The sequence below is a fragment of the Capricornis sumatraensis genome, chromosome 8, assembly GCF_032405125.1.
Source record: "Capricornis sumatraensis isolate serow.1 chromosome 8, serow.2, whole genome shotgun sequence".
Lineage (NCBI taxonomy): Eukaryota > Metazoa > Chordata > Mammalia > Artiodactyla > Bovidae > Capricornis > Capricornis sumatraensis.
The window spans coordinates 98,197,563-98,207,462 of NC_091076.1; the positions used below are offsets into that span (position 1 = coordinate 98,197,563).

Sequence of the window (9,900 nt, forward strand, 5' to 3'; positions counted from 1 at the left end):
CCACCATCCAGCATCTGAGAAAAGGGGAGCTTCAGTGAGGCTGGGGGTCTGGGGGCTGTCAGGGCCTTGCCCTGGGGTGGAAAGAGGTAGCCAGGGGGCCAGGGGTGGTGTGGGGAGACCTGTGGGTGAAATTGCTGAGGCCACCCCAGGAACTCTCTTGGGGGATCTCTTTTCTCTTCTCCATCTCAGCAGAGTCGTGCCCCCACCCCCACCCACCAGTGCCATGGGAACCATGTGTGCAGATGTGTGCCCGGCTTCAGATAGGGACCGGGTGGGTGGTCAGCAGGGCCTAGGCCAAGGGATAGATCGGAATGCTGGAAGGGCCCCGTGCCCTGGGGCGGTGGGGGGTGGTCTTATTATCATCACCGCAGACAAGGTTCTGTCCCCTTACCTTTTCTTCCTTGGGGTCCACTGAGGCAGGGGGTAGTCACGGTGAGGGTGCTTCTCCCCCCAGACTACTGATAGCTTACAGTGAACGGTGTCAGACTTGTCATCTCCAAAGAAGATTTAGCTTAGGGACCGGAGACCAGGCTTGATCCCTCAAGAGCTTTTGTGTAGGAGGGTTTTATTCAAGTATGAAAAGCACAGAGAAAGCTTCTGACGTAAACATCAGAAGGGAATGGGGAGTGCCCCCTCGCTAGTGTTAGCAAGGGAGTTATAGACTTTTTAAGTTAGTTATTACAATAAATCAAAAGAATGTCTTTAGGTTTTAAAGATCTTGGTAGACCCACTCCCATATTTTACATTTTAAGATAACAGAATTAGCCCGCTGCCCTCAAGCAGGTTACCTTGTTGTTATATAATCCTCAGCACAGAGTTTAAACTGAGTTGTTTGTTGTAATCATCAGTTCCTGGGCTTAAAGAAAAAAGCATTTTATGTGACTAAGGACTTCCCTTATAGCTCAGTTGGGAAAGAATCTCCCTGCAATGCAGGAGACCTGGGTTCAATTCTTGGGTCAGAAAGATCCCCTGGAGAAGGAAATGGCAACCGATTCCAGTATTCTTGCTTCTTGCCTGGAGAATCTCAGGGACAGAGGAGCCTGGCGGGCTACAGTCCAAGGGGTCACAAGAGTCGGACACGACTTTGCAACTAAACCACCAATACCATGTGACTAAGGCTAAGGAATGGAGAGAAAAGAAGATGTTTGTTCTTTCCTTGTCCTTGAGAATTCCAGACCCCTTTCTCCTCCTTGGGGACTGCAGACTTCTTATCAACCTGTCTAGGAATAAATCTCATTACTATGATGCTGAGAGCCTCATGATATAAGAACAGACATCAACACTGGAACCCTCGCCAGCTTCATCACGAAGCTGCAAACAGCCCTGGAGCCCCCGTGACCCTCTTGTGCCTAACAACCCCTTTGACACCTGGAAACATTTCTTACCCACCCCCCACCCATCCCCAACCATGCCCTCTCCCAGGGGTGAATGAGTCTCGTCTCCACCAGATGGAGACCGTGAACAAACCTGATCTCTGATCTCTCATCCTTAGAGCCCCATCCAGGCCCAGAAGCCACATGAAAGGCCAACCCTGTCCCATTGATCGCTGCCTGGCTGGCAGAGGCCTGGGAGACGGAGCCCTCCCTCGACCTCCTCCCCTTCCCCTCTCTCTGGATGACCAGGGCTGTGGGGTCTCCATTTGGCCCAATAACAGAACTGGAGGTAAGAGGCGAGGATGGCTTTTGTTTCCATCGCTCCTGGAAGGCCCTGAGTGGCGGGGGAGGCCTGGCAGGGAGGTTCCTGGAGCCAAGCCATGGGGGCCCCCACACTCACCCCTGGATGCTGGCTCTGTTGGCAGAAGAGAGCAGTCAGAGCCATGTCCTGGAGGGCCACGTGGGAACAGAGTGTCTCTCTGCCCTCTGGGCCAGGGCAGGTTTCCCCACCCTCCCTCAGGAGGAAGGAGTCACTCAAGGTCCCTTCAGGCTGGGTGCCCGGTGCCCGGGCAGGTTGGCCTGGGGGCACACCAGGCCCTGGGTTTGCTCGGGCTCAGGAAGGCCTCTGAAGGAGAGGGCGGAGGGAGGCTGAGGAGACATTTGGAGACAGAAGTTCAGCCAGGCCTGGTGGCTCCCTTCCTGGCCATTCCCAGGAGGAGACACGAGGACACGGGCTTAAGAACAGGTGTTTGTATTGAGGCTGCTTCACATGGTCCCTCCTCAGGCCTGGACCGCAGCCTAAGGAGCCACACTGAGTTCAGTGGCCGCCATGACAGTGTCCGCGCTGCTCACGGGGGCTGTGCCTGGTGGCTCCCTATCAGCCTCTTCTAATCGGCTTGCACTCAGGTGTTTCGTGTCTGCTGTCGGTACCGGTACAGGAGGACGAGAGTCACAACCACGAGCAGCAGCACTGTCACAGTGGTGATGAGGGCCACCATATGGGTGTTGGGCTCCGGCTCTGGGGAGGGAAGGGCTAGAGGTCACAGAAGTCCTCTGGTCCCAGGCACCAGGCTCCAGAGGGGCAGCTGTCTACCCGTCACCCAGCCACCCACCCCTGGGCAGCCTGCTGTCACTCTGCATTGCAGGGATGAGTGGCAAATGGTGTTATCACTGGAGGGAAGGAGGACCGGGGTCCGGGCCACCAGCCGGCCTCTGTGAGACCATGAGGGCAGATGGACTCAGATGGTGCCCTTGCCATGCACTGCCAGACCTCATGGTCTGCACTGTGGCGAGGTCCAGGCCAAGCCCCTCCCTGGGCAGAGATGAGGGAGCTTTGGCCAAACCCTCTGAAGACAAAGAGGATCTTGACCATCTAGGGTCATAGAAGCAGGACTCTTGGGGACCTTCGGGGTCAGTCCGGTCAACTTTATCATTGGACAGAGGGGTCAAGGCCAGAGAGACGAGCCTGACTTGGTTAAGGTCACCCAGCTCACTCATGACCAAGCAACTAGTCAGGGTCCAAGCTAGGAACTCACCAGGAGCTCCAGGGAACCCCAGGGATCAAGTGTTGTTTCCCCGAGTGCCTCCCCTGAGCTGGCAGAGAGCGGGGCAAAGGCGTTTTCTTCCCCTGAGGGGCTGAAAATGAATGTCCCCCGACCTGATCTGTGGGCTCCCCCTCACCTTTGACTTCAAGTCTCTGGGGATCTGAGACTCTGTGGACGAGGCCACCACCGCGAGAGCGCAGGTCCATCTGGGCCTCGCACGAGAAGTTATGGTGGCCGTCTTCCCTGTGAGCTGTGGTGTTATGGCTGACGAAGGCATCTTGGGGGGAAGGTGCTGTCCCCACAAAGGTGTGATTGTACAAGATCTCAGTACCACGGAGCAGGGTGACAGTGAGGCCTTCGAGGGGCGCCACGGCGGGAACCCTGCACTCGATGGTGAACAGTGTCCCTGCGGCCACTGAGGTGGGCCACAGCGTCAGGAGCACTTGCTTTGGAGGGTCTGCAGGAAAGCGGGAGGGAGGTCTGCTCAGGATGGGGATGCTGCTCCGGCAGGCCCCACCCGGCCCAGACCATCCCCTGTGACCACAGTGTCCTCAGGAAGTGGGCTGGGGCAGGAAGGAGGAAGCAGTTCAGGGTGAAGGATGTCTGGGTGGTAGTTTCAGGGACCTGATGACTTCTGGAAAGGACAGGAATGGAGGTGCCCTGGTTTCTACAAAGAAAATTTTCAGAATCAGTTCAGTCAACTAGAAAGATAAAAGTTTTGGCTGTGTCTCTTTGCTCTCCATAAATTCAAGAGAAATTTCAAAAATCAAACAGTTGGATAGTTTTGTTGAGAGAGACTTAGAAGGGAATACTCACTGGAATGGGGCCATGAATTGTGAGGGTTGTCAAGAGTGGGGGCAAGAGTCAGACCTGCCTTGGTTTTCAGGATCAGGTTTAAAACTATCTGTATCCCTTAGTTATTAAACTCCATGGTTCCCTGAGTTTCCTTTAAAAAAAAAAAAAAAGACTGATTTCTTTGGTTGTGCCAGGTCTTAGTTGTGCTATGTGGGATCTAGTTCCCTGACCAGGGATCAAACCCGGGTCCCCTGCATTGGGAGTGCTGAGTCTCAGCCACTGGACCACCAGGACATCTGTCTGGATTCATTTTTGAACTAGAATACCTAGCCCCCATTACCCCAGGATAATATGGTAGATTTCAGACATCTTTATACTCATTTGACCCACTGATGACAGTTCTGAGTGATACCCTGAGTGCCGAGCTTCCGGGAGAACCCCGGTCTCTCCATGGTCTCTGTGGCTGGTGGGCAGGTGTGTGTGTGTGCGATGGTCACACTTTTGCAAAGGGCCCTCAGGGGGATATAAAACCTTGACCTTCTCTCCAGGAGCTGAATGGGTCAGAGGTGGTTGTGCCAGCCCTCCTGATGGGGTCCCTGCTGCTTGTCAAGTGATGCAAAGTATTCTGGTGATGGGGGTGCTCCCCAGCTGGGAGGGCACTGTGGAAATGACTTTTACATTTGTCTAAAGCTTGCTTGGATTGTCTGCCTCTGAACAAATCTCAAAATCCTGGTTGCTGGCAGGGTTCGAGGAGGCCAGGGGAGGGTGTGAGCAGATTCTGAGCCTGTGGCCTGGATCCAGTAGCCCAGGGAGGTGGGGACTGTAAGAGAGTGCCCAGGAGCAGTGACAGAGCAGCTCTGTGTGGGTTGGCAGAACCAGGCGCCGGCCTCGGGGAGCAGGGCCCCGTGGGCGACACTCACAGAACACGGTAATGATGAAAACTTTCGTCTCCTGCTTGCCGCCACAGGTGAAACTGCACAGGAGCTTCTCATCCTTGGAGATGTTGGCGACCTTGAATAGCTTCCACTGAGCCTGGTTCTCCAAGAGAGTCTTGCTTAGGTGCGTCTCCAGAACAAGTTTCTCGGGGTCCGTGCAACTGGCAGTACAATTAATGAACTGAAACTCTCCAGACCTAACCATCAGATGCTCTGGCCCCTCGAACGCCTTCACACCAGACCCTGGAAGGACAGAAAACACTCTCATAAGATTCTCCCGCTGCCCTGCCCGGCGGGGCTGCCCACCATGCGCAGTCTCATCAACGGGTCCCTTCTGCTCCTCCCTCCTTTCAGACATTTCTGCCTCTGGTCTAGACCAAGGGGGATGCGCCTAGCAGTCTCCCTGCCCCTGACTGCTCTTCCAGCTTGTCCCCTCCCGGTGAGTCTTCCTCATGCACATCTTCTATCCCCATGGAGATTCTATTCGAACTCGCCTCCAGCCCAAATGACCCCTCCTCTGCTAAAGCCTCCCTGAACTGGAGGTGGAGCGTGTCCTCTCAGGCCCCGTGTCCGTGAGTTTGGCTCTTCCTCACTCCTTCCCTCTCTTCTGCAAATCCCTGTAGAACACCGGCTGCATGGCAGACACCATTCTAGGCTCTGGGGAGCCCTCAGAGACGGAAGGAATTCAAAGCTTGCCCTTGTGGAGCTAGCACTGCCGCGAAGGACACTGAGTAACCAGCAAGCGAATTAGCCAGCCTGCCAATTTGTGGGAGTGCCCAAGCAAGGAAACAGGGAGTGGGGTGGGGCTGCCAGGTTAAATACTGTGCTCAGAACAAGTTTCATGGAAACACTGACATTTGAGGAAAGGAGGAAGGAAATGGGGGGAGCTTGGCTGCCAGCTGTCTGCAGAGGGCAGAAAACCCCCAGCGCCAAGACCCTGGCGGAGAAGACAGCAGGATGGCTTGGAGCCCATGAAGAAGGAAGAAGTTCAGGAATCTGAACTGATCTTGGCCAGCTGGGCCAGGGCTGTGCCCTGTGTTCCTGCCACACCCACCTGCCCCCACCTAGCCCTCAGCCGGGGAAAGAGAAAGGTTCTTTAGGGAGAGACAGAGAGCTGCCTTTGAATCCCAAGTTTGCCAGCTCTGTGGCCTTGGGCAAAGTGCTTTCCTTTTCTGAGCCTCAGTTTCTCCATCTGTCAAATGGGGTAGTAATCCCTTTCCTGCATGGTTGTCAGGAAGGCATCTGATAGGTTTTCCAAAACAGAGTGCTCACACCTAGAAGCATTCTCCTTCACCATCCCCTGGACCACTCAGAAGGGGCTTCGTTAGCACTTTGATGGTCAGCAGAAGACGATGCCCTCCATTGACCTCTGCTGTCCACTGGGCCACCTCTGAAGACCAGCTGGGACGTGCCCTCACTTTCCCTTGAGCCCCACCCTCCTTGGTCTCCCATCAGTCTCCACGACCTGCCACATCCACACACCCTGAAGCTATGGGGCCTGTTCAACCCAAAGGGTGAAGGCCAGGTCTCTCATCTGCTGCCCCGGGTCCTGAAGAAACCAGGCTTGCATAGCATCCCACACCCGTGGCGGGCAGCCGCTGTGCTCAAAGCCTCAGAGACTTCGGTACCCGGACCCCCTTCTCCACACGACACCAGGGCAACAGGCGCCCTACCCTCTGGCTGGCACACACCCAGTCTGGACCCCCAGGCTCACCTCGGCAGCAGAGCAGGGCGAAAAAGGCTGCGAGCATTCCACAGCCACCGAAAGGGGACATCTCGGGTGGCGTCTGGAGGTTCACAGGGAACAGCTGAGGCCTGCCTGCAGAGAGGTGAAGGGCTCCGGTCAGGCGGGCGGCGGAGGAGGACTTGCAGCTGCAGTCCGGAACCCCCAGCCTTCTGTGAGCTGATGACCGTATTTCCTCTCATTATCTGAGTGGTCTTGGGGAGGTCACGTGGAAGGCCAGCTCCCAGGACAACATGTCTGCAAGAAGTTGTGCAGAGGAAGCCAGGAGTCAGCTGATAAGCGGGACTTACCTAGTCCTCCTGGCACGGTCCTGTGTGGGGTGGGGCGGGCACCCGGGGCTCACGTGTGTGTGATGTTCGCACATGGATCCCCAAATCTGGGGAGCCTGACTCCCACAGGACACGTCATTGGTGTCAACAAGGGAGGGACTTTCCACGTTGGAAAGAGGGTAAGGGAGGAGTTAGCTGGACATTCTCCTCTGTCCTCTGCCCCCCTCGCCTTGTGGGTGTGCACTAAAGTAAACAAAGAATCAAGAGAACAACAACAACAGACTTTGGGAGGGAGGCTGTTTATGTCTGGGTGGAGGTGCGTGGCACGGTAGGTAGATGGAAGGTGTGGTGGTAATTCATCCTTGAGTGCTGGGTTCTGGGCTGATCGTTAGGTTATCTCACTGTGCAATGCACATGCATGTTACATAGAAGTGTTCATTATGTGTCGCATATTACATTTTACAAAAAGAATACAAAGGGAAAAGAGAAACGCCTACCTATCTAGAAAGAAGAGGCTCCTTGGAAGTATGAGCCACAGGATAGGAAAGTCCCTTCTAACCAGGTAGGATTTCACTGAATGGGATTCATCAGGAACCTCGGGGAAGAGGCTGGGGACTATATTTGTCCCCTAAGCATCAGCTCTGAGCTCAGTCCAGATGACCTAGACTCATGTGGGCCATGGCGGGAAGGCAGCCCCACGCTTCTAAGAGGGTGGTGTGGTTGACAGAGCAGGAGAGAAAGAGAAAGGACAAAAACAGGAAATAACCACCGAGCAATAGGCTGTTGGACTCAGAGAGATGGCTGACGTGAGCTCCTCATGCAATGACCAAGGAGCCGGAGGAAATTCTGAAGCAACTCCAGCCCGTGTGCTTATGGGGAGACAGGGAGAGAAAGAACAAGAACTCAAGTGTTGATTGACAATCTATCCCAAGCCCTTTCCACTCTGCCAAGAGGCAAGCAGGGAGCACCACCTTACCTGTATTATCAAACGGGTGCTGCCGTGATTGGGACACACGGTGGCCGAGGTCCAGCTTCCAGCAGTCGTTGTTCCCTGGGCTGCTGCTGGTTCAACAAGTGTTGCCTGGTTTTTGACTGATTTCCCTTCTCAGAAGTCACGTGCTTCCTGTCTCAGCTCTGACCTCATACTAACATCACTTTCTGTTTATTACCTCTTGTTTTAAACCCCGGTAAATATATACCTGGAGAAGGCAATGGCACCCCACTCCAGCACTCTTGCCTGGAAAATCCCATGGACCGGAGAGCCACGACTGAGCGACTTCACTTTCACGTTTCACTTTCATGCATTGGAGAAGGAAATGGCAAACCACTCCAGTGTTCTTGCCTGGAGAATCCCCGGCACGGGGGAGCCTGGTGGGCTGCCATCTATGGGGTCACAAAGAGTCAGACACGACTGAAGTGACTTAGCAGCAGCAGCATCAAATATATACCGGGGCTTCCCAGGTGGCTCATTGTATAAGAATCTGCCTGCCAATGTGGGAGCCAATTCCTGAGTCAGGAAGATCCCCTGGAGAATGAAATGACACCCCACTCCAGTGTTCTTGCCTGGGAAATCCCAAGGACAGAGGAGTCTGGCGGGGTATAGTGCATGGGGTCCCAAATAGTAGGACACGACTGAGCATGCACGCAGGCATTCAAGGGACCAAGACAGTTGAGGCCACACAAGCTGAAGGTCCCCTGGTTGGGGATCTTAGTTCCTCAACCAGGAATTAAGCTCGGGTCACAGCAGTGAAACTGCTACTCATGACTGGACCAGCAGGGAATTCCCTCTGCACTCTTTTTTTTATATGTGGTTTCTGTGCTCCTGGGGGCCTTGGATGAAGAAGACAGATCCAGGATGAGCCGCCCACTGAACCCCTACAGGAGGCTTGTCTACATCAGGGAGCAGGGTCTTCCCTGTATATGACATGCCCAACCACCAAACACTTCTACTTACAACTAAGAACAATTGTGCTCTGAGATCTTTTCACAGCCGCCACTTCACCTAACAATTAAAAACATCCTCCTCTGGCAGAGTAGTTTGTACCAAGAGGCAGAGTTTCAGAGCTGGTGCTAGACAGCCAGCTGGGCTCACCCACAAGCAGAGGTTTTGCTCTCACAGGCCTGCCCCTCAACGCCTGCCACTGAAAGTCCTGCCTTAGGAAAGACACAAATGAGTATGCGTCTGGAACCAAGACAGGGCTTTCCTGGTGGCCGAGTGGTAGAGAGTCCACCTGCCAAAGCAGGAGATGCAGGAGGCTGGGGTTCCATCACGGGGCAGGAAGATCCCCCAGAGGAGGGAATGGCAACCCGTTCCATACTTTTGCCTCGAGAATCCCTGGACAGATAAGCCGGGTGGGCTCCAGTCCATGGGGTTGCAAAGAGTTGGGCACGACTGAGCGACTGAGCAGTGGACAGACAGGACCAGGGGCAGGGAGAGTCTGACGCTGTGTCCCCTTCCATTGTCCCCTTCCATTTGCACAAAGCCCGGGCCTCCCTGGAGGGTCAACAGGAGGAGGAGGCGCGACCCCAGGAGGAGGCCCTCTGGTTTGCCACCACCACTAGCTGCCCTGCCCGACGCCTCCCTGGGCCCCCGGTTCCCCTGGCCAGGCCCTCTCCTTCCCTCCCCTACACCAGCCCTGCTTGCAGGACTTGACTCAGGCTCAGCACCACCATCCAGCATCTGAGAAAAGGGGAGCTTCAGTGAGGCTGGGGGTCTGGGGGCTGTCAGGGCCTTGCCCTGGGGTGGAAAGAGGTAGCCAGGGGGCCAGGGGTGGTGTGGGGAGACCTGTGGGTGAAATTGCTGAGGCCACCCCAGAAACTCTCTTGGGGGATCTCTTTTCTCTTCTCCATCTCAGCAGAGTCGTGCCCCCACCCCCACCCACCAGTGCCATGGGAACCGTGTGTGCAGATGTGTGCCCGGCTTCAGATAGGGACCGGGTGGGTGGTCAGCAGGGCCTAGGCCAAGGGATTGATCAGAATGCTGGAAGGGCCCCGTGCCCTGGGGCGGTGAGGGGTGGTCTTATTATCATCACCACAGACAAGGTTCTGTCCCCTTACCTTTTCTTCCTTGGGGTCCACTGAGGCAGGGGGTAGTCACGGTGAGGGTGCTTCTTCCCCCAGACTACTGATAGCTTACAGTGAAGGGTGTCAGACTCGTCATCTCCAAAGAAGATTTAGCTTAGGGACCAGAGACCAGGCTTGATCCCTCAAGAGCTTTTGTGTAGGAGGGTTTTATTCAAG

General features: G+C 55.1%; 1 protein-coding gene across 3 annotated transcripts; it reads right to left on the reverse strand.

Moving 5' to 3' along the window:
• Positions 1-597: 597 nt before the first annotated feature.
• LOC138084014 (intercellular adhesion molecule 2-like) lies at positions 598-7,734 on the reverse strand. 3 transcript variants are annotated; one of them, XR_011145192.1, is made up of 5 exons: positions 6,362-6,585; positions 4,633-4,890; positions 3,054-3,374; positions 1,774-2,391; positions 598-1,216 (listed from the first exon to the last, which is right to left on the reverse strand). XR_011145192.1 is itself a non-coding variant. In XM_068978078.1 (5 exons), the coding sequence occupies exons 2-5, from the start codon at positions 6,420-6,422 to the stop codon at positions 2,276-2,278; spliced, it is 756 nt and encodes a 251-aa protein (XP_068834179.1). In that variant the 5' UTR covers positions 6,423-6,466; positions 7,637-7,734; the 3' UTR covers positions 1,433-2,275. The 3 variants fall into 3 exon arrangements, 2 of the variants coding, with proteins under 2 accessions (XP_068834179.1, XP_068834178.1); XM_068978078.1 differs by lacking the exon at positions 598-1,216 and adding an exon at positions 7,637-7,734 and having other exon boundaries at positions 1,433-2,391; positions 6,362-6,466; XM_068978077.1 differs by lacking the exon at positions 598-1,216 and having other exon boundaries at positions 1,433-2,391.
• Positions 7,735-9,900: the final 2,166 nt, after the last annotated feature.

Excerpts from the sequence above, each read along its gene's own strand:
- LOC138084014 (XM_068978078.1), bottom strand. The coding sequence starts at position 6,422 with ATGTCCCCTTTCGGTGGCTGTGGAATGCTCGCAGCCTTTTTCGCCCTG. Across the intron at positions 4,891-6,361 it reads CGCCCTGCTCTGCTGCCGAG|GGTCTGGTGTGAAGGCGTTC; the intron begins GTGAGCCTGGGG and ends CTGTCCTTCCAG. Across the intron at positions 2,392-3,053 it reads CCAGAGACTTGAAGTCAAAG|AGCCGGAGCCCAACACCCAT; the intron begins GTGAGGGGGAGC and ends TTCCCTCCCCAG.